This window comes from Aptenodytes patagonicus, chromosome 22 (assembly GCF_965638725.1).
Source record: "Aptenodytes patagonicus chromosome 22, bAptPat1.pri.cur, whole genome shotgun sequence".
Taxonomy (NCBI): domain Eukaryota; kingdom Metazoa; phylum Chordata; class Aves; order Sphenisciformes; family Spheniscidae; genus Aptenodytes; species Aptenodytes patagonicus.
This window is the reverse complement of record NC_134970.1, coordinates 3,873,554-3,897,899: the sequence shown is the minus strand read 5'-3', so window position 1 is coordinate 3,897,899 and position 24,346 is coordinate 3,873,554. Positions and strand designations below refer to the sequence as shown.

At 50.0% G+C, this 24,346-nt stretch overlaps 1 protein-coding gene across 3 annotated transcripts in view; it reads right to left on the bottom strand.

Moving 5' to 3' along the window:
• Positions 1–24,346, bottom strand: part of CCND3 (cyclin D3) — a 49,029-nt gene that overhangs the window by 13,538 nt on the left and 11,145 nt on the right. For 2 of the 3 annotated variants that reach the window (XM_076357956.1, XM_076357957.1), the window contains exon 2: positions 345–560. In XM_076357956.1, coding sequence (XP_076214071.1) covers positions 345–560 — 216 coding nt within the window. Of the gene's footprint in view, positions 1–344; positions 561–2,393; positions 2,592–24,346 lie in introns of those variants that run through there. The other variant, XM_076357955.1, reaches the window with a different exon arrangement.

Sequence of the window (24,346 nt, the reverse complement as noted above, 5' to 3'; positions counted from 1 at the left end):
CGAGAGCGAACCAGCGCCTGGGAGCGAGCTCAGCGTGGCAGCTCCGCGCTGGCAACGAGCTCTTAAGGCACAAGGAACTTCCTCTGTAACCTGGAGGTGACAAGGCTGCTTCCCACAGCAGGGAGCGAGTGTCTGCCCAGGATGGAAAGGTCTTCACCGACAGACATCACACCCACGAGGGCAAAGAGGTGAGATGGTTGGTTGGGGAACGCAGAGGAAGGTGAAGAAATGGAAGAAAGAGAACAGGAGGAGACACAGAGGCAGGTAGGCTGCCAAGTAGCAGGATGCAGGAGATAAGAGAGCTGGGGAGGAGGTAGAGAGCTCTTTGAGATAGGGGTGGTTACCAGGAGCTGCTGAGGCGTGATGGAGTTGTCTGTGTAAATGCAGAGTTTCTCCACGGTCAGGGGCATAGTTTCTCGCAGCTTGGAAGCCAGGAGCATGCAGACCGCTCCCAGAAGCTGCAAGTGATTTTTCCGCATGGGGACTGACGACAGGTAGCGATCCACGTAATTCATGGCCAAGGGGAAGACCTCTTCTTCGCACTTCTGCTCCTCGCACACCTGACAAAACCCAACGACAAAAATAAAAAAATAAAAGGAAGTTTTAATCAGCACAGGACTCCCCAGATCCTGCCTGCACCGCAGCTTCAAAGCTTCTGGTCATGATGGTGTTTCACACTTATCTGCAGGGCTTTGAAGGCACCTCGGTGCTAAGGAGTAAATTAGCTACAGGCGTTAAGCCTACGACTTCGGTGGGATTACACCAGCAACAAGTTTGACCGATGCCTTAAGACTTCATCTTCCTGTGGAAAGCTGCAGAACTTATTTGTGCACTCTTTCTTGCTACATATAAGTTAAGACCAAAATCGCTTTATTTGGCCCCTTTTTTAATGTCCCCTGTTGGGGACGTCTCCAGCCAGCTGTACAGCAAAGCTGCCATTTTCTGCTCTGTGGGGACTGGGAACCTCTAGAGAAAATGAGCAGTTCCAGCATATCTCCAGCTGGAGACCTAACGGTGGGATCCACAGCCGCTTCTGGCAATTCCACCTGAAGTGGTCCAGGGACACAAGAAGAATCAATGGCAGAGCCCAAATCAATGGCTGAGTCCAAAAGCCCTCCTCCTCCCTCAGCCACACTTGCACCACAGCCACGAACAGAATCCAGGAGCTCTGAATTTCAGTCCCCTGCTCTTATCTCTCAACCAGCATCAGAACACCGGTCATATTTAACTTCCTTCTTTCAAGGCAACCATAAAAATATTGAGGTTTCTCCTCATACAGCAGCAAACACCACCATTCTCCTTCCAGCAGCGACTGCCTCCCCCTGCACAGACTGCCACAGCGCCGGGGACACCGACACGCACGGTCATGACAACTGCCAAGTGTCATCCACTTCTTGACTGCCTTCAGGGCTTCGCAGGAACAGCCTCCAAAGCAGCATTTATCTAACTACCCTTCTCAGAAAGGGAATTGCAGAAACAGAACAATAATAGCAGGGAGGGGGAAAAAAAAAAAATCCAAACCCTTTAAAAAGCAAGATGCTCGTTATTTCTTTTGACGGAAGCAGGCAGCTTTTTGCAACAGCGGCCGGGGCGGAGAGCAGGCAGGCTCGATCCCAGCATCATTTGTCCTTTGCAGAATCTCTTCTTTCTTTCTCTATTGAGACTGTTCACTCTGATCGTCTCACGAAGAGGCCCATGAGATTTCCCTCACTGAACTGTATCCCACAGAGAGCCGCAGTCATTTTTAATTTAGGGAAGTAAATGGTAGTGATATTATTTTCCCCCTTTAACCGGGCATTTTCAGCCCCGTTCAGGAAATGCCAGTCTCTAGCCTGCCGGGTGCACAGCTGAGCGCTCTGCCCAGAAGTTTTGGGGAGCAGGGTGCGATCATGGGGTCCGATAGCAGCATGGCAGCACACCACCAGGGAGGGGTGAGCACAGGCTGTGGGTTCGGGGGGGGGGGGGGGGGGGTCCTGCTCCTCCTGCACAGGACAATCGCATCTTCTAGCACAGCCAGCACCCACAGAGATACCGTCCCGCTGCAGACTGCCTGCCTCACCCGCCTCCCGACCCCCCCCGTGCAGCCCCCTTCTCCCCCCCCCCATACCGGAGACCTGACCCCCGGCGCGTACCAAGCCCTGGGACTTCAGGGCTTTCCCGTCCCCTGGATTGTCCCTTGCACCCCTGCACAAGGCGACCTCACTGAACCCCCCTCCCCAGCGAACACGGGTCGGGTGCTTCTGTCCGGTGCTTCCCCCCCGCCGCCAGCTCCTCTCCCGCCGGAGCAGGAGCGCGCACGCCTGCAAGCGCGGACGGCGGGCAAGGAAAAGCGCCGGTGGCCGGGCAGGGAGCCGGAGCTGCGGCGGGAGAGGAGGCAGCGAGGGGTCCCGTACCTCCAGCATCCAGAAGGCCAGCATCTTCCGCATGTAGGGCTTGATCTCCTGCTGCACGCAGGGGAAGTAGGAGAGGCGGGGGCTGTAGCGTTCCTCCTGGCTCAGCAGGTTCTGCAGCACCCGCCGGTCCCCCAGGAGCTGCGGGTCGCGCCCGGCGCGGGGCACGCGGGGGACGGCTTCCACGCACAGCAGCTCCATGGGCGCGGGCAGGCGGGCAGGCAGGCAGGCAGGCGGGCGGGCGGGCAGGCGGACGGACGGACGGGCAGGCAGGCGGGCAGGCAAGCGGACAGACGGGCAGGCAGGCGGACGGGCACCCCGCCGGCTCCGCTGCAGCCGCCGCGGGACGCCGGGAACTGGCCGCGCTCCCAGGGGGCGGGGCCGCCGCCCAGGCCGGGGCGACCCGCCGATCCCGGGCGGCCCAGGCGCGCCGAGGGGCGGGGCCACCGCCGCCTCCCGCCAATCCGCGGGCCGACCGGCAGGGACGCGCCGAAACCGGGCGGTGGCCACGCCCCCAGGGGGCGGGGCGAGAGGCGCGCCGGCGGGCTGACAGCACGTGGGACGGCCGCGGGGCGCCGCTGCCATTTTTTGGGGGGGGGGGACGACGACACCGGGACCGGCCGCCCCCGGCTCTCGCCCCGTCCCTCCGCTGCGGCACCGGCACATTTCCCCCGGTACCCGCTTTTCTTCCAGGGGCCGCTCCCCGGTGCCCAGGCGGTGTGGAGCTCTCTGCAGGCCGGCCAGGCTGCAGAGGGACAGTCCCGGAGTTTGCAGGGAGGCTTCTGTCAACCCAGGCTTTACGCATTTCTAAGAGTAATTTTTTCAGTATTTAGTCCTATACCTTTTTTTTTTGTGTGTGCGTGTCTGACCAAAGTCCTTCAAGGCTATGAAAATAATCAGCTGTGTACATACTTGGAGCCGGTCCGTACTGAGCCGCCTGTCTTCCAAAAGTTACCCTCATGTTAACTACTGGTGCAGCTCCGCGGGAGATAGCAACCTCAGTGTCTGCTGAGATAAGGGTTTGTCAGGCTTGGCTGGTTTTTCAGAATAATTAACAATTGTTTGTAAATACCTTTGCAAACTGTACACGGAATGGCTACTTGCTCGAGGAATTCTAAAGTCTTTTGAACAAGTTTGCACTGTGACTTCCACAGCATGGGATTTGCTCTGCACTGGTACCCGCGCCTGCTTCTCGTTCACCCAGCAGTAATTGCTTTCTGCTATGGAAGGTTGAAGACAACGGGCTGTAACTCCGGCCACGTTGCATCTCTGATGTTTTTTGGCTACAAAAACTGAGATGTCTTGACTTTGCTAGTGCCGATGGGAAGGGTCGGAAAACAGTATAAAACGTACGAGATTCTCTAATGGGAAGGGGGAATGGATTGCCTTCAAGCTTGCAGATTAAAAGCTCCTCACTGAATTGAGAGAATTCGCTCAGGAGGTCCATTTTTTATGAAGGTTCCCAATACGGGTTGCGAAGGCAGCGTGCCCGAATGGGATGACCTGCCCGTATAAGCCTCTTCGCCAGCAGGATGGTGCCACAATGTGGCATTTGCAGCAGCAGTTGCAACCAAATGATTATAATCACGGGTGTGAGAGGTGGGAAATACGTTCCAGACCACCAGCATCCCTTGCTCTGCTAGATTACGTCATTCCCTGCCAAGTCTGACTGCCCTACTCTCTGAAATGAAGCACCTCGGCAGTACGCGCTCCTGTAACGCTTCATTGCGCAGGGCAGTATATAACATTTCACAGTGCAGTATTGCTGGGCTGAGAGCACGATACAGGGAATCGGACGGAGACAAGCCCAAATTCAACTCACAGCAATAAGCCGTGTCTGCGGTCCTGGGGAGAAAGCTGCTCGTGTTCAGAAGGGAACAGAGCAACGGAATTTGCAGCAATTGAGGACTTTTGGGATGCGGTATCATACAAAGGGGACTCGGCTGGAACACCTCTGACCAGTTCTGCTGGAGTTTTCCTCAGTATACACACTTGTATGTATTTTTCAGCTAAGGAACAAAGAACTGAAGGAGTTAGCGGAGCGATTGGCCACAATAGCTACTCCCCCACACAAGTCACTTCTATGTGTGCCATTTTGACACATTTAGTACTTTTTTTGTATTTTCAATCATCTAAAAAGAGTCTTTTAATGAAGAACAAACATACGAAGTTAATAAGCGTAAGTAAAACAAGACTGAAGTCTTTGTTCTCCCTGCTCAGGATTTTTTGTGTGTTGAAAATGAAAAACATCTTTTTGATCAGAGGTTTAGAGGTTCAAAATACTACTCATGACAGTGAACACAAAGGTCACACACATAACACACATTTCACACGCTGGAATCCCATTTCTACACTTGTACAGATGGCTTTAATTTTCTGCAAGGTATATGATACACTGCAAACTTTTAATGATGCCATCGGCGCCGATGTGTTGTGCTGAATGAACACCATACAGCACGGTGATGCGGAACTGGAGAAAAGAAAGGGGGAGAGAATTACATCAACCCCATCCCCGCCTTAAAATGAACAAGAGGAAGTTCTGTAGGTGAGATGAGATTCCCAAATCCCTTTCCCGACTAACTTGCTTTCACCTTACAAATAAATCTTCCAGTGGTGTGGGCAAGAAATATTTGAAGAATCTATGGGAGAGATTTCTGCGGACCAGTCAGCTGGTTTTAATCCGGGATGACCCCCCCTGCTCCACTCCCCCACTCTTTCATTGTGAGCAGCATCCCCCATTTGTGCAGGGGAAGAGAAGGGCCCCATGTCCCACATTTTTAGTAAAAATAGACAGCAGCTATTTTCTTTAGTCAGGCAAAGGGAAACCACAGCACTGGGTTCTTGGTCCTTCTGGTTTCTGGGCTGTGCCTTTTGAAATTGAAAGTTTCGGGCCCTTTCCCAGACTTCATGGTCTTTCTCCTGTTTCCCAGTGTCTGCACGGCGGTTCTGACACAGCCCCTTCAGCCGGAGCTGGGCTTGGTGGCAACCGTGGGCCATAGGACACAGAGGGGGAAAATGAAGCCTGTTGCATAAGAAAGTGTTCCTTCCAGATGATGAGTTGGCAAAACTGATGCCTCTGCAAGCCACATTATCAGGCTAGAAAGGCAAATTACAGACTGCAGGCGTCCTAAAAAGCCTATTGTGTGGGTGTGCGGAGGGAAAAGAAAAAATTCCAGGAAAACCAAATTTTGGTCACTGTTGCCCACAGATAGTCAGCTTCCTGGCTTTGGCAAGAGAGAGCACAGCAATATTAAAAAAGGAAATTCCTTCAGAGTAAAAATTAAAAAACCTGATGGCCTCCAGACTTCCAGGATCTCGAACCAGCAATGTTATTCTTTGCTGAATCATAAAGGGGGCTCATTTTTTTGGTATGTTGATGGTGAATTAAAAAGAGTGACCAGCAGCTGGAGCTTTTAAAGGGGCAATGCAGATGCAGGTCTGATTCTGATGGTGTCACACGTGGGCTTGGATCGAGGCTAATGCCATTTGTCGGGATGGCCGTTCAACAGGGGCATGTCCGTAAGCTCTTTGCTGCAGAAAGTTTTTATCTACATCATCTTGCATCAGCAGTGGGCCTGGCCCCGAAGGCTGTCAACAAACATGATCAGTACCTTTTCTACACTGGTTTCTGTGTCTTGTATTTTATATCTACCTTCCATCCAATTTTGATCTACCAAGAGCTAAGCCATCTTCTTCCTTGGTCATACTGCAACTACAGTGTCATCAGTGACATCAAAATGAAACTGCTTAACATACATGAAGGACTTGAAAACCAAATCCAATGAGCAAATAACTATGTAATTTGCTGTAGGAAATCCCCAAAATAAAACGAAAAACAGGTACCATTTTGTGCATGTGTGAGAAAGAGTGAAGACAGTATTTCACGCTTTCTGGTTTGAGGATTTCAAAGCACTTCAAACATCCTAATCTGTTATATTTCACATCCAGTTTTCCCTTAAGCGGAGAGATACTGCAACTATTCCCAGCAGGAAAGAACAAGGGCTCTGGCACGCAAGGGCTAGCAAAGCGTGCTGCGGCAGTCTGGTGTCACAGTCTGTGCTTGCCAGAAGTCCCTGCTGCTTTAGAAGGAGATGGCCCAGTTTACGGTCCATCATACGCACTTAAACGGCTGATAAAGACGGACTGGTACTAGCAGGTCAGGCCGTGGAGCGCACAGCTTCATCTGCTGACATGGCAGCAGCAGGGCAGATCGCTGCAGGGTCGCAGCACGTCGGCCCATCGCAGATGTTCGCTCCAGTGCACATGAATCGGAGCCCGCAGGCACAGGGAGCTGAGGCATCTTCCCCGCTCATTCAGCCATTCCCTGGTCCAGTGGGCAGGAGAGCTGAGGATTTCCTGGTCTCGGTCCCATGCTTAAACACAAGACCGCTGTCTCCCGCCGTAGCTGGCTCGCTCTCCTTTCTCGTATCTTACTCATTCTTAACTTAGAAAAAATGCTTTCACTGAATTGAAGGAAAGTTTGGTTGAGTACAAGTTTAACATTTGACCCAGGGGACGTGTTTCCTAATATCTTTCCCATTACTGGCAACCACTCCATTCCCTTTCCTCTGACTTGGTCAGACTTTTGAGTACAACTAATTAGTTCGGAGTGATATCATCTGAATACTGAATCTCAGCAATGCTTAGATATAACCGGTAATGATACACATGAGAATGCTGAAGAAGAAAGCTTGCTGCTTCAAAGGTCAAAATATAGCTTTTTCATTGACTTAAATCCCCTTAGTGGAACAGCTTTTGGTACAGTTTGGACCAATTGTCTATTTAAACCAAAATAAAAGTGTGACTGTCAATACTGTTTGGGTTTACGCTATATCCATCACTTCTGTATCTGAGCGTGCCTGTTCCTGGGATATATATCCATTTAATAGTACGAGTTCCTTAACCAACATTATTAAAGGAGAAAAACTTTCACGGATGCAGGGAAGCCCTTCGCTTAGGTGGCTTCCAGAACAGAACAAAGAAGTGGTTGGAAAGAGGTATGAATGGATGAAGAGAGATACATTTGTAAACAAGCCCTTAGCAAGCAATTCACTACATCTTTTGGCAAATCATTCAGGAGAAAATTTCCAGAAGTGGCTATGGCTTTGGAGTGTCTCCATTTCAGAACAGCTGGGCCAGATTTGACTCCAGTGGAGCCAGCTCAGTTTGCCTCAGCTATTAATTTAGGCCGGCAGAGATTTAAATGTAGTTTCACCTGACTTTTTATGAAAAGCATTAGAACAAGTTTGTCTTCATCTGTCATTTTAGCAGCTGTTTTCTGCCTTAGTTCCCTTTTCCTAACGAAATCTAAAATTAAGTCACATTTTCATTGACTCAAACTCATACCATAGTGAGCCATCCCCAGGTGAATGTTCAGTTTTGCTCCCAAATCAGGCATTTTAGAAACCAGCCGAATTCAGCTGTAAAGATAGAAAGAAAGACCATAGAAAAAAATGCAAAGTTGAAACCAATCAATTTCAGAAAGCAAACTGGGCTTGGAAAGCCCCCAGTTGTGATATATTTAGTTCATTTCAGGGGATTATCTGTGGTCCCCAATTATGCAAATTGTTAAAAAATACTGCCCAGAAATTTTACATATAAAATACATCTCTTTTACAACACCCTTCCCTTGTCCATCCTTCCTGCCTTTTCCTGCCCTGAACTGATCTTGTTGCCTCCGTCTTAGTGCACCCTATTCGGTAGATTAGATGCGTTTGGGTTTTTCTAAGAATTTTTGGTTGCATGATATTTTTCATTTGATGTGGCAAGCCCGGTGCCTAGCGCCTGTTTGCCAACGCAAACTGCCAGTCAGCGAGTCAGAGCCAGCTCAAGGCTTCTCAGCAGTGCAGGCAGAAAGGGAATTTGCCACGGCTGTACTGGAGAAAGGATCTGTCCCGCCTGGTGAAGCGATGAGGAAGGGGGGACTGGCCCAGCTGGAACAGGAGCAGGGAGAAAGGAAAATCCTTGGAAGCTGGGCTTAGTGCTCCTGCTGCAAGAAGCGTGAGTCTGCTATGGGATGAGGCTGTTTGCAGCACCGCAAGCCTGTGTCCCAGCTGTCCAGCGCACGGTAGCACCCAGCCACATTTTCCAGGACCCCACAAAGCAAAGCAGGCAGCAAAATCACAGGGGTAGGGCTGGAGCCAGCCAGCACTCCTGAGGAAATGGGGTGTGATAGACTGAGCACTGGACTGGCAGGCAGGACGGCTGCATTTTAATCTTGGCCAGGTAGTAAATGGGGATGGAGACTGGGCAGGTCTCTGCCCAAGTCGGGACTAGGAGGATTGTTCCCTTTACAGGGGCAGAGGGGATCACGTCAGGACAGGATGGAGGGTGGGCTCGGAGGGGGTGCGCTACCCCGCTGCCGGCGTTGCAGTGGAAATACCGCGGGACCGAGCTCTGGGGTGCCAGCAATGGGCAGGCAGGAATCTCATCAGATCAGTCGAGTCTGTGCTAGATTTGGTTCCTTGGAGGGAGGGAGGGCTATGCTGTGTGCGTGTACATGTGCGTGTTTTGGGGGGTAGAAAGAAAATGAGCGATACCCCACTGACTTCCCCCACTTGTGGTGCACCTGGCTTGCTGTTACCTTCCAGCACAGGCTGAGTATACGCTACAAGGGCTTTGAACTAGAGGCAGACCTTGCAGGCGAGAAGCCTTTACCATGAGCTTGCTGGCTGCACTCGGTTCACCCTTGGTATAACTGAAAGGAAACATCTTGTACCAACCCCACGTCAGCCAGAATATGCCTATGCAGCCAGCGGGCGCCGAGCTGAGCCGCTTTCAGGTCCAGCACAGCAGCTGTGCCTGTGCGTGGCAGACCCTCCGCTCTGACACCCCTGGGACCAGCCCAAAGCCCACCATCTTCGCTGCCAACCTGGCTTTACCACATTAAGCCAACGCGTGCATAGCCTATGTGTCCTCCCCCACCTAGGCAGTGAAGAAGTACGCTCATCCCTCCAGTTCAAACTGCAAAGCCAAAGGAGGAAAATTTTAAGGACCTGCAAACCACAGTGATTAAGTACAGGCAAAGAGGAATGTCACACCCCTGTGTTAATAAATGGAAATAAAATACAATCCGCACAGCAATCTGCAGCTTTGAAGACGTCTCCTTCTCTAAGTAGTAGACTATACTTGCTCCCAGAACACCTTTCCCTGAAGGCACAAATGTCACTGTATTTCTTGTGACTGTCACAGCCAGGTACTTCTGTATATCCCAACAGATGTATAGAGATCAAATTCACCGAGATGCTAGTATCTGTAATAAAATACGTGATGCATTTCTCCCAGCAGTTCTGACAGTTGTATATTATCTACGTATGCTTCTGCATTCATGTCATCAATAATTACTAACATTATCAACATGCTAATGAGATACACTCTGTGAACGCATACACATCACTGGGCAAGCAGTATTCCCACTGTATTTAGGCAGATCTTTGGTGGAGTGATTCCAGCAGTCGCCCGATACGTTAACTGTTTCTTCCAACACTAACCTACTGCTTTGCATTTGCTCTGAGCCTTACAGCATAGGAGTTGCTGCTCCTGCCTGCCCATTCTGCCCTCTCCTAGCATCACAGCAGTGAAGAAGATGCCTTCTGAGACACCATAAGCTGAAATCAGTAGTGGTTTATATGGCTGGCTGAGTTAGGAAAAACAGTAGTGTGTCCTATTCAACTATTCCTACTAGAGAGCCAGGCTTCAGCCACCCCAACTAGACCTGCTGCCAAAAGCAGGTCTGCAGCTTACACTCCTGCCCCGTACATGTGAGCAGAAATACTGTCATTCTCACTTGACTACAAGAGCCTGAGCAGAAGGGAATCAGATCTACTGCAGTGCAACACCAGAGCCAGCCTCCTACCAGGATATGGTCTGTAGCAATTAAAATATGAACTTCCTTCCCACTGCGAACTGGCAAACAAAGAGGTTCCTGCAATCAGGCATGAGTGCTTCTGAGTTTATTTTTGTAGCTCTTCAGCATTATTTATAAGGTGAGCTGGCAGACCATGTCCCCAAAACAAGTGTTAACGCCCGGACAGTGAACAGCCTGCTGCGGGTGTTAGGGGCTGGGCCAGACAGCTTTCAGGGGCGGAGGACCTGAAATCCAGCTGGATATGCTCTGCTCTGGGTGGCTGCTGACACAGGGATGAAATCCACGGTATCTGGTCCACACTGAAGAACCCTCTGCTGCTATCAGTATTTTGAAACTGCACAACATAAGCCGCTGTGGAAGGAGAAAAGATGAGGGGATGGCAATGCTTAGGAGACCTGCAAAGGAATGCAGGAGCATCCCCGCTTACCGATGAGGAAACTGGGGCACGGGGCACTGAAATGACTTGCTCGTCACCCCCCAGCAGACGAGTGCCAGGCCTAGACAGGGAGCCTGCAGCTTCCAAGTCCCAGCGTGGTGCTCTGTCTGCCTAAGCCCCACCACAATCAAAGAGGTCGCGTGCACAACATCAGCACCACGTCCTGCTCAGGCATGCTCTGGTGTGCTCGGTGTTGGTGATGCAGCTCTCTCCCCCAGGCACTGATCCGTACGGCACTCACTTGCACATACTTTCCACTGCTCTGCGATGTAGGGCTGTAAAGATGCTGAGCAGTCACTCCTCCCTGGGTGATTTCCCCGTAGCCCAGCAAACAAGGGGACCTTGAACTGTTGTCGGCTCTTCTTCACCTCTTCGGTGGGGGCGAATCCCTGCTACATGGCCACCTTGCCAGTCCCCATCCAGGCTCAGGGCAATATGTGCAGAACTGCTGAACAATCCCATCATCAGAGCCACTGATTATCTGCACAGCTTGGGTCGGGTAGTAAGGAGTGCAGGGCTTGCCAGGCCTTCTAGGAGCTGTCATTACCATTAAAACGTCCCCTCCTTCCTAAGGTATTTGAGCCAAAGCGCATTGCGAGCAGCTGAAGGATGCTGGCCCAGCAGCTTTAGAAGCAGCTGGAGATGCTGGAACTAGAGATGCTGTTTTGGACCCGTAAGGTGTTACACGGCCAGATAAATGGCTGTCATGGGGGCACTCCAGGGATTATGGAGCGGTGCCAGGGATGTGACCTCTCCGGGAAGCCGTGGTCCTTGCCTGCTGAAAGCCTATGAGGGAATCAGGAGCATGTGACAGATGAACACATGAGGAACATGGGGACAAGGACACCCGGGTCGTCACAGCCTGGCGGGTGCAGCAGTGTTAGCTTTGCTGTTCCTTGGCCTGGAATGCCCCTGCCTTTGTTCTGCAAGCAAGACTTTGGAACAGAGATCTCTGGAGTCTCTCCTTTGGATTTTCCTTCTGTGTTTTGGACCAGCCTGGTCCCCCGGCCAAGCTGAACTTGCTAATGTGACCCTAGGGAGAGGAAAAGGAGAGATACACCTCTACCACCCAGCACACCGGGGCAAGCAGGGGAGAACTGAAGGGGTGGAGAGCTGCAAACAGCAAGTGGAGGAAGCATGCAGAGAACTGGGCAAAGCGAGGAAGATGAACCACATTACTCTGCTCATCCTGTGGCAAATGTATGAGGCTCAGCTGGCAAGGTGACAGGAGGAGACGGCTGGTCAGATTCAGCCAAGGAACTTTCATTTCCCAGGCTGAGCTCTGAGCGGTACGCATGATGGAAAGTAGAGTGACTTGTTTCTCCTCCCACCTGAGCTGCAGGGGCTTCTTGCATTCAGAAAAGGCAAACGTCAAATTGGCACGAGATTTTGACTTCTCAGCCCAGGCTGAGACAGAAACTGGGAAGATGCATGCATGCTTAGAGAGCCAGAAAAAGAAAGAAAAGGGAGGACAAGGAGAGAAAAATAAAAGCTAGATCAAGGGCTGAATTTTCAAAGGCACTCAGCAGCCAGCAAATCTTTTTGTTCTCAAGGCAGTGGTGGAAGAAGCAGGGTCTGGATTATTCTCAGCAAAAGCTGAGCTTTTTTAGCAACCTGCCCCCTCCCCTTCCATGCCTATGATGAAATTTCACAGAGACAAGATCTGTTTGATTTAAAGGTATATTTCTGGGGTCATGGTTGTAATGCGCAGTTCTGGGTGCCTGAACAGAAGCTGCAAGAGACTCACTGCCCCCCTTAAAGCAGCCATCTGGGAACGCATGCCAGGCCCAGTGTGCTCTGAAGTGACTTGGCCATTGTCTTCCAGAGGGCCTGGCCTCTCAGTTACGGGCTGCACTGTATGAGCACCACTGCCTTGCCCTGTTTGGCAGCTGACCGACCTTGTAGTGCAAAACGTGAGTGTAAAGACACGGGGACGGACCGAGCCAGCCTTTCAATAATGGGCTGAAAACTCGGGAGAGAGTCAAACACACAGCACAGCAGCTAATTCCCAGGAAACGGTGACTGATGTGTTCAGCTCCAGTCTTGAGCTCATCGAGGTTGAGGAGTACAGTCAGCTTGCAGCTGCCTCCAAGAGTTACCAAAAGACTCCAGGTCAGCTGGGATCTTGCCTTTTCCCTGCCAGAAAAGAACAAACTCTTAATAGCTACAGAGGAGGAAGGAACAGGAGGCCCTAGAGGGATGTAAACAAGTTGGAGGTGATGGGAGATGACAGTTAGACCTCACTGCTACTTAAATCTCTTGTATGTCCTGTAATTCAAGGGCCTTAGCCAAGGAAACCGGAGTTACCCCCGGTCTTGTGAGTCCCTCTGAGGAAACAGCTACTGAAAGAGGACTCTTCTCCCTGCCTGATGTTGGGAAGAGCCTCTTGGGAGATGCTGGGGTTGCACCCTGAGGCATGAGAGAAGAGAAGAGAAAGCGGACCTTCCTTCAGTACTGGCTTGGGAAGGATGTTTCCTCCGTGCTGGCTGTGCCCAGCAAATACACAAGCGATAAGGAGAGCCTGGGGGTCTCCCCCGGCCCCTGCCAGCACCGCCCTGCCGAGGCCTGAGGTCCTGCCGTGAAATCCGTTAAATTGCCTGGAGCTGCTGAAGGGCATCAATGCATCGCTTGCTATTTTGGACGGAGCCCCTTTCCTCTGGTCACGCTCCAGGGCAGAAGAGTTGTATGCACATTTGCAGTTACCACTTGGCTGCCTGGTTCAAGATGCAGCTGTTTGGTCACTTGGGGGAATCAGTCAGTCCCCTCCCATGCATGCAGGGTTAGCAGGAGCTCCCTCATACCCAGGCAAGGATCAGGTGATGTATTACTGCATAAAGCACAGCTGAATACGGAAGGGCTTAATTTTTGAACAAAAGCTGTGACCAGCTTCAGTGGAGCCAGGAGCAGATTCTACTTGAGAAGAAAAGAAAACCTTTCTGCTGGCAACCGTAGTGAAAGGAATGAGATCTGGGTCTTCTTAGCAAACTGCTGGGCCTGGGAGTGCTTGAAAGGTTTCCTAGAGACAACAGTGCAGTGCATGGAAATGTTTTCCATTTGCAAGAGCGCTCCTACCTCGTTCTTCTCAGTGCACCAACCTAAGCATGACCTTTTGGGGTTTGACAGCTAACAACCAGTCCTGGCTCCTGCCACTTCCTTTTGAGCCTACAATGCCAGCTTCTTGTGATTCCTAAGCAGGATTACAAGCCAGAAAGAGCTTGGATATTCTCTGGATATCAAGACTATCTTGTATTCTAAAATGCATGAGAGGAGATGCTAAACCACATGCTTCAAGGTCAACACCAATAACGGTTCTTGCAAATTATCCCTAGTCTACTCATGCAGGGTTCTTCTGCCTTCCTCCGAGTCAGCTAACACTGGCCTTTCAGATAGAGAGGAGACTGTGAAACGAGCCTTAGGTTTCATCAGCACAGCAATTTCTATTTTCTAGTATCTTAACAAGTTTCCCAGACAGAATGAGGAGCATTATTCCCTTCACCCAGATAATATGGTGTACAATAGAAAATATTAATAAGTGTTCACAGCGAAAAGAAAAAGTACGTATTGGAAAGAGCCAGGAAGTGTCGGGGCCTGAGGATTAATTTCCTAGCTCTCTTCTGCCTTGCTCGGTAGCCTGGGCAGACCACTTAACTGCTACATGCCTCAGTTTCCCTCCAGCCAAATGAGATAATGGAGGTACATAAGTCTCCATTGAAGTCAGTGGAACTGCCATCAGATACTCTGGAGCACACGTGTGCAAGTAGAACTCTGGCAAATGCATTTATTCTGCACTTACTTGGCACTAAGCCTAATCCATTCATATTTAGGTGATTAATCATTAATGATGTTCGTTTATTAATGGTGTTAAAGGCCTTCAAGATGGTAGAAAATTCCCAGGTGAAAGATGCTACAAGATTATGTCTTTAACTCTATAAACATGTAAGCAAAGGATTTAATTCTCCCTGAAAATGACATCGTGCAATGGAATGACTGGATCAGACTCTTGGAAAGGGACCTAGTCATTAACTTGGTGTAAATTAATCAGCTTCAGTCAGGATTTAGAGACTTTAATAGCTCAGTGCTAGCTTTTATAGTGACAACTCCCAGAACGTACTTTGAAGTGGCCTGCCTGCTTGAAGTGGTACAAGCTCCAGGACTCAGGAACCAACAGCTATTGTTTGCCTTACAAGGGGTATAAAAGCACCCCCTACCCCGAGATCCGGGCCTTTCGGGCCCCGATGCAGACAAGGAGAGACTGAGGAGGTGCCAACCTCGCTAGATAAGGCGGACAAAGGAGCTGCGTGAGAAACCAACTGCATAGGGAGAGCAAGGACAGTCTGGGATCTGGTTTCCTGGGTGAAACTGCTGAAGTCCAGGCTGCTGCCAAAGGGGCTGTCCCGCTCTCCCCCCTGCCCGATGCCAGTCCTCCTCCCTTCCTCGCACAGAGGCTGGTCTTTGTGCTGGCTGCCCTGTTCTGGCTGGGTTAACTTCTGCCAGATCAGGGACAAGACCTGGCTGGCTGCAAAGCTGCGTTACCAAATGGGCAAGTGCGGACAGGAAAGCCGTGCCCGGGAGAGATTTAAGTCAGCTTTGTCTCAGAATCAGGTGGGCTTCTCCATTTGCTCCATCCAGATAAAAGCTTTACTCTCTTCACCACGCAAAGGATATTGTGGTGGCAAAACCATTTAAGTATAACTATATTTAAATTAGTATATATGTAAAATAAACCATGTTAACGTAAAGTATGACCATATTTGTATAAAAGCATCTACTGCTCTAACTATGCTGGCAAATAAACCTCCCACAGCTCAGGAACAACTTACATCGGTGAAGCACGGACTAGACCTACATCTTCTGAGCCCCAGTGGTTACCAGGGCAGGCAGCCATTCTGGGGAGCAGACAGATATGCTGCATAAGTGACAGCTGTAATAAAGGAAATGCTCATTACTACGTGAAACACAGAAACCAAGACTACTGCAATTAATTGAAAAAGGAAATCAGAGCTGGGTCACTAGAGCCTAAACATAGAAGAGAGAAAAAAAAAAAACACAACAATCTGGGGAAAAAAATAATAATACTATTCTCAAGGCCCCACAAAGATAACTATCACAGGCTACACCCCAGCTGACCCCAAGTCACCCTGGTACATGGCTACTGAAAGTGCAACTCCTCAGCTGGCAGGGTGGGGCTGCCAGCATCTGTACCGGGGATCCATCCCTCCGCCCGCCACAGCTGGAAACGGCTCAAGAGAAAGAGAAGCCTCAGCAAAACAAGAAACTTTAGAGGATGTTTTTCTCTAAAGAGGCTGAGAAAGCGTTTGATTTTTCTACCTGAAAATATGTATGTATGTTATATTCCGCCCAGTTAATCTCTCTCCTTGTTTACCTCAAGGTCATGCTGTACTGCCTGTCCTTTGTGGAGTGGAAGAAGCAGGATTTGGCTGTGATACCATAAAGGGGAATTTTTACTGAGGCTGCTGGACATAAACACACCCTGTGGTCCTCTCTGTCTGTCCAGGCCCCATCGCTGCAGCCCAGGCTTACCGCAATGGGTGTCCCTACGCTGCGGCACGGACTGGAGCTGGGCAGGAAACATTTTTCCCATCCCACAAAAATCTTCCTGTTCTGCATCAGGATGAACCCAAGATCTTTCAGCGCTTCTAGCCTTGTTTTCTAAAGAAACAAGCCATATACGATCCTGCTGCGTGTGTCTGTTCTCCCTTTCCCATAAATACTTAATCCTTTGGCCAACTTCAACAAAGTTTGACTGACTTGATCAGGTAAAGGTACCAATGGTGTTACATTCCCACAAGTCTCATGCAAGCAGGCAGCTCAGGAGAGGAGAGACCCAAATCACGCTTCCACTGAGAAATAGATTCAGTCCTTCACAGACACCAGATAACACACAGAAGAGCTTCAGTTTTGCTGGAAACCAGCCGTGCCTGGCCTTGCTGCTCACAGTAATAGTGTCTTGAAAGCTCTTGCACACCATGGCATGACCTGGGACATAGGAGGACAAAGCTCAAGGCCAAGACTTGCTTCCTCCTGGACATGATTCTCAGTCTGTGCCCCCACCAGGGCAGCGGGGCCACCCTTTCTCTCGTCCTAATATACTTCCAAGCACATGAAGAAAAATCAGCATTTTCTTCCAAACATTTGCACTGGGGAGTTTCAGCCAGCTCCAGTACAGGTACAGCGAGCAGAGGGGTGGGCTGCTCACCGCTGCCCGGAACTGGTGGAGTAGGGCTGGGTTTTGCACAGAGCAGGGCATTGGTTGGGGGCGGCTCTTCTCCAGCATCCAGTTCATTACACCCTTCATCAGCAGGAAACTTGCAAAGGCCACAAACGCTTCCTTGATCCTTTGGCAAAGCCCCTCCTGCTCCCAGGACCAGGGTAGCGCCCCACCACATCACACACATCCCTCCACCCCGGCTTTTCACCATACTTTACAGAGGAGATTTCCCTTTTTTTTTTTTTCCCTCTCTTCACTACCACCTCGCAGGTCTTTACCAGATCTTTGCAGATGGTGTCTCAATGCCTAATCGTTCATCCCAGCTTTTGCATTATCTGGGCCCCGGAGGCCACCCTGCGACACAGTCCATGCCAGAAAGGTCAGAGATAAGCAAAAGGTCCTTTTGTGCTCCTGTCTCCCTGCCTGCAGCTCCCCGCCTGGGTTTCTTAGAATCTAGCTGCCCTCAAAAAGAGAAAGACGACAAACAACTGCATGGGTACAATGACTGATAGTGCTTCAGTAAGCCCTTGGCACTGTCTTTTAATGCCTAGGCCAGAGGGAGAGGTTGCCCTAACGTATTGGCAGGCTCATGCCCCTACGCACAGAGAAGACTAAGGGCAGCAAGGTGGGGGAAAGAGCTGATTGCCCTTTTAGAAGTAGCTGTGCAATCAAAATTGCAGGCCAAGCAGGCGATCAGCTTGCATGGGAAGGTATGTACAGACACAAGAGAATCCACTCGTGGCCTGTTAAGAGGTAGAAATGCATTGCACCAGTGCACTTCAACTGCTGCAAACTGCAGGCTGGCAGGAAAGTGTGAACAAGATGAGCATTTAAAGAGGGCGAGATTCATGCAGGTGCTGAGAGCTAGCACAAAGCCTCAGACCCACTTCCACACCCCAAGCTGAGGTTGGTGATGGGTAAAAGGGATAGGACACTGAGCACTAAGCTAGCCTCTAGGCTAAGGCACAGAGACAAATCCATTGCTGATTATCAGCTCTGAGCTGGGGAGGGGCAGTTATCAGGGGGACAGCACTGGAGGGGTCTGTGAACTGATTGCTGAACTGAGTGAAAATAACCTCCTGCTTTTAATCAGTGATAATTTAGAAGGTACTTTGATGATGGTGGATGGAGAAGTGAGATCATACATGCTGAATCACATCTCCCTAGGCCTGTGCATTTTAAAGTGTGCTTAACTTTATTTCCATCACAGCTGCTGTGAGTTTTGCTCCCAGCTTAGGCCAATAATGACAGCTTTGGAAAATCCCATCACTGCAGTTTAACAATGATGAATTAGTTAATACCTGCAAAGTGCTTTGATGATGTAGATTTCTCAAGCAGGCAGTGCAACTACTGCTGCTGCTTCTGGATGAAGAAAACACATGGGATACATGTTTAGCTTTAACTGGAACAAAACATAGATGTCCCTGCCAGTCATACTGCCTGACCCCTTCCCCTCTCACTAAGAGTGGAGGTGAGGAGCGTGAGTGTCTAAGAATAGCTGTATCAGTTTGTGTTCATACCTGTAGGGCTAAGGTTCTGCATGACCCTCAGCAAATGGACTCCATGCACTGTGCCTCAGTTTCCCCTTCCATAGTACTTTGAGGCTGATGGAAGGAGACGTTCACAGAACTCAGCATTTTTTATAATTCTTGCATTTTATGGCCTTTTTATTTTTTAATTCTTGACTGGGCATATAAATGCCAGCTGCCCAAGGCTATAGTGCAGAAAGTCAAAGGCGTATGTCTTTGATTTATGAGGCCTCCATTCAGTTCAGTTTGCCTCCCCCTGTAGTTCCCATGGGAAAAGTTGCTCTTCACTTCCTATCCAAAAATCTCTTGTATGGTATGGCTGGGAGCCGTTAGACAGCCACTTCTTTCTGCCCTTGCTACAATTTTCTCAGAAAAGCGAGCTGGGCATGCTGCTTCTTCCTTCTGCTGTGCTGAATTTGGTGAAGAAAAAGGTACCAGGTTAACAGGAAATGCAGGCACTATGGTTTTGCTTAGTAAGGTGGTGACCAGGTTAAAAATCTTGGTTATTCAACCTAATGCACAATTCAGAGGAGGAAATCGGCGTGTGTAAACACTGATGGAAAACATCCTACCTGCACAGAGCACCCCACCACTGTACACAACTGCTATACCACAACCTACAGAAACACTGAAATATCCAGTCCCCTTCTGCTCCCAGGAGAAAGGCTGGTGCCAAAGGCTGGGATAGGACTCAAGAGAGCTCATTCAGGCCCAAAAGCATGTGTGACAAGTCTCTGCCCCCAATCTTTTTGCTTTAAAATGGACACAATACCTGTTGCTTTGGCCCCCTACGCTCCCCCAGTAAATCCATTCTGCCTTATTGTCTGTATGCACAGTGCTTTGGAGAGCCATGCCGCTGGGCCCTGGGGCTATTACAGCAAGTGATTTTCAATAACCTCCAGTGCTAATATTTGCACTTTTATTGTCTCCACAGGGAAAAGCCTTTTTTATAGAGACTCCTCAGTCTCCTGCCAGGGCAGCTCCCTTCTTCTACAGCCATGCTCTCTCTGTATCACTGTCCCCTGCTACCAGGTTTTTATGAAGTGATGCCAAGTGTCTGCATGAATTGTTTCAGGACAGAGAATATGATCTATCTGAAAGAGGGGAGACACATTCATCTAAGTGTCAGCTATTACTGTGAACACATCAACCAGAGACACCAGAAACACTAGCTACATGCCCTGGAAACTCCTACTCGGGTCAGTAGATTTACTCAGCTCTGTATACCAATTTGATGTCCATGGAAGCTGTAGATCTTTCATTTTCAGGCATACACTGCTTGAGATTACTGTTGATCCTAATTAGCTAATAAACTGTAAACCAGGAACTGTGCATTTGTACTTCTGAACCTGACAGGGCTCTCCTTCTAGATGGGTTTAGGAGATGCTGTAAGACAAAGACCAGACTCCTATCTTTTGCAGTTATAACCAAAATCCTGGATTATTCCTTCCCTGATGCAAGCAAGAGAGCGCTCAGCCCCCGCACACCCAAGAGCGGGAAGGTTAGCCTATGACTAATGATGGCAGGGCTGCAGGGTACCATTCCCGTGTGCCAGCAGCTGAGACAGCGAGATACAAAAGGCTTAAAGACAGGGCTGGTGTTTGCCATCAGTTATACCCTTGAGACCCCATTGATTTCAATGGGCTCCCACGTGCAACACGAAGCGGCTCTCAGCCGATTCAGCCCCACAATATGCAAACTTTATTTTTACCACCATTACCTGACAAATATGTTAAAAGTATGCATAAGTGTTTATTTACTTCCTGCACAGTAAAAGTTAAGAAGGAGAAAATAGATGCTCAGCAACGATCTCTGCTCACCTGCAGAGATTGATGGTTGGATGCACAGCTGAAAACTACAATGGTGCCCTAAAGGCAGACTAGTTTCCACTCCCCATCTCGTCACTTCTTGCACCTGCAGATCTGGCTCAGCCAAGCCCTTGCAGGCACAGTGAAGTGCCTAAGGAAGATGTCTGGTTGCACACGGGGATGATGCTTTGAGCTAAACCTGCAAACCACTGCTTTGGAGCAGAGACAGTGTTGAGAGCAGCGATTATGCTGGCGGTCCTCAGCCACCAGAGAGGTCTGCTGTATTTAAGCCCACTGTGTCCTGTGTTTAACCCTTCAGCTTTGCAAGCTGACAGTTTCAAAGAGCTTTAACAGTCACATCAGAGTTGAAAAAAAACCAACAACTGCAAGTGAGGCAGAACACAAATGTGGCAGAAGACCTTTGAAGAGAGACAGTAGCATGAACATTACACAAAGTATCTCAGCAGTAGTTTCCCTGCACACACTGTCACAGCTATAAGCGCATAAGATTTTTCCAGTTCTGGTGCCGTCACTGCTGCTCTCACACTCCATTAGCTGTTTGTGCATCAGCAGCACCGCGATGCCGGGCAGAGCTGAGACTCCCCTCTGCTGAACACTGTGCTCGCTCTGATGGCGTTTGTGATTTGGGGCATCACAAGCAATATTGGGATTGCATCCTTCCCTGCATTGATCAAGCCATGCAACACAGGGCAAGTGACCTATGTATTGATACCCTACCAGGCTAGGGCTAGAGAGGTGGCCTGAACAGCTACCGCAGGCTCTCTCCTCTGCAAGATAACACAAAAATGCTGCGATAGTTTCTGGGTAAAGATGAGAAGTGTCATCTCCCTAGCTGAAGAATTTGGGGAAATCTCTGCAAAATCTGAGACTTTCTGGGGTATTTCCAGTGGAGAGGCTGACCTGGGCTCTGATTGTCAATGCAATTAAATATATTAGACAAAAAAGAGCAGACCTCCCATCTTTATTTATTTTCTGGCTCAGGCTAGAAATCTAAACAGGGCTGGTTTGAAAGGTACTTTCCATAAGCCTCGAGTCCATCTGTGCTTGCCTGGGCCCAGCTCCCCCATAAAACATGTGCGTATAGAAACCCGAGCTGTCCTGAAGAGCGCAAGTCCCTGAATACTTGAGCATAGGAGAGACTGATTTCAAGTGAAAAGCCCTTGCAAGAGAAAGCCGCAGCCGCATATGGAAAAGAACAACACAAATCGTACAAATAACTCCTGGGTTAGAACAAGCAGATTTACGTACATCTGCATGAAGTGGGGGACCTGCTCCACTCTGCCTGCCTTGTGCCAGCAAAATGCCTCCCGGAGACAACGCTGTTGTGGCTGCAAATAGAAGTGCAGGATGGAGCCATCTGCACAGCGTTATGTTGCTCCTCACCTCTCATGATGGTGAAATAGGCGGTGATAGGCTACGAGCCCACAACAGAGCTGATTTGGCCTCGTCCGATTTTGGAGTTCAGGCGCCAGTGCAGGTCTCAGCACCTGGGCATTATAGGCAGATGCACAAACAGTTATTTTGCTGCTTTGCACAAGGAGTTTGACACAGGCCGCTAGCCATGGACAGCTGAACCCTGCACACAGGCAAGATGAGACCAGTGATGCTGCAGCGAGCCACCAGGAACAGGTTGCACATGCAGCGTGGCTGGCCTGTAGTCTGATGCAAAGAATAAAACAGGACCCTTTATCTGACTGAACTCCAGGGCTGTTCCCTACCATTAACCTCCTATTTGCCCAAGCTGTGGTTCTTGCATTGCCAGCGCACTGGTTACCTGGAATAAATGCAAGGGCACGGGGCAGAAGGACACAAGGCAGCACTCCCACACCGGCTCTGACTTCTGCTCTCAAATAGGAAGTTGATAAAAACCTCACTTGGTTGCAGAAAGAAAATCAGATTTCAAAACCGCTGTCAAAAGGGCTCCGAAGTCTAGCAGGAGTCCTGGCCTTAACCCTTTCCAGAAGGCAGGCCTCTTCCCAGCTGCACCTGGGGCCGAGGAGTGGCTGGGGCTGACACCAGATACCCTGGTCATGCCTTGCTCAATTCTTTGGGGGCTTTTTTTTCCCCCCCAAGCTGTTGCTTACATTTTATTTTAACATTGCTTTTGTCTTGGGACCTATCGCATGTCAAATCTGCTTTAATCAATAACCAGGTTGGGGTGGTGGAGGGGAGGGAGGAAAGGGGGGCGTTCAGGAAAAACTGCTGTCTCAGTTAATGTGCTCACCCACTGCAAAAGAAGGGAAAAAAAGAAGGGAAAAAAAGAAACCCAGTGCTAGGTTGGATGGCAAAACCCATCACCCTCTCAGCAAAACACTTGGCTCCTGGTGGGAAGCTCCAGCTCCCCAGTGATTGCATGGGCTTTCCCAGTTCTGGGTTCCAGCCCCAAAATCCTGATTCCGAGGGACTCCTCACAGAAGAGCCAAGTTTCACCTCTCTTTGGGGCCTTGTATATTTTCCACCCAGCTGGGACATTTCTGCTTGCCAGCCTGACCGAGAATCACTTTTGCAGCTGGGAACAGATACAGTGACCTATATGTGTACCCTACCAGCCTAGGGCTAGAGAGGTGCAGTTCAGCCCCTCAGAGTTCAGCAGAGGAACCCACTGATCCATGCTCAAGAAACCACCTAACACACAGGACATCCCAGAGAACTGACACCTCATGTTTGCTCAGAGGATCGACACTGCCATGGCTCTTTGTAGACTGTACAAAAAAGATTTGGCCTGGGAGCTTCAGTTTGGGAAGTCACAATTTTAGCATCCTTCCCACTAGGTATGGAAAATGCCACTAGAAGAGGGCAGTTTTCCACTTTTTTTTTCCCGCTCCTTTGCTGCCCTGGACTAGAAAGATGGTGCTGACCCTGACACTGGGGGTAGAGCAAAGACTGCAGCAGCCAGAACACAAGGACCATGAGATCAGCCGACTGTTGTTCTCCGCACACGAGCTACTCCTGCTGCTTAAGCAGGCAATCTTTAACACACAGTTAGGGAGCAACCTGCTCTCAGGGGAAAGAGATTTTCCCACTTTCTGGAAGGCAGATGAGGCATTGGATTTGTCTCACCTCAACACAAGCATCATGCTGCTGCAAAAGCCCCTTCAGAAGCCTTCTGCTGTGCAATGAATCCGCACGAGCCCTCCCTGCCAGCCCTGGCCCCTTCGCAATGTCCCTGTCATGCTTCTACTCCGCCCCGGTGTAGGCTGCAGAAAACCTTTGCAAAAGGTCCCAACCATCTGACTTTCCACCCAGGCAGGATCTGGGCAACTCGCTTCCCCCCGCGCCCTCACTACCGGCTGTGGATTTCCTGGCCCTCCCGCATGCGCAGCCTGACCCAGAACGGGGCACGCTGGCTGGGGATAAGCAGGTGCTCTGTGTTTCTCACCTCTTTCCCCTCCTTTCTCTCTGCGTCCTATATCAGTCTGTGATTAAATCGAGCCTGTTTAACCGCCACAGCCAGATGTGGGGACCCCCTTCATTTGTTATAAAAAAAGAAAAAAGAAAGAAAAACAAAATTACATGTGGTGACAGTTGTCTGCACGTGAAACGTGGCCTGTAGCCCTCCGTATACCCTGAAGCCACAGGATCTTTGCTCGGGCCATGGGAACTCCATTTATCAGACCATCAGAGACCCAGTCTTAAATATTTACCCCAAAATAGACCCTGCTGTCAGTGAGGCTGAGGAAATGCATGCTCTGCCAGACTCCACATGCCCTCCCATACAACCCTCCCTCTGAAGTCAGTGCAGATCTCGGTCCTCCTTGCCCAAGGAACCTTCTCCAGCACAGACCTGCTCTTCCCTGTCTCCATGGACCAAAATAAAAGTCTTGCTGCCCTCAGACTCAGAGATCCCCTTCCCTCCAGCCAAACTAGATAGTTTCACAGCCACAGAAAACTTGTTCTACATCTGCCCCTGGAACAGCTTCCCTTGCTCCCAGCCCAAGCAACTTCTCTGCCACACAAGCGTGTCACCCTGACCTCCAGCAAATACCTTCTCCATTACACTTCAGTAGGTGTCCAGTGCCACCATCCCTGGGAAGATCAGTTCTTGGGGTGATACCAGCATCCTCTT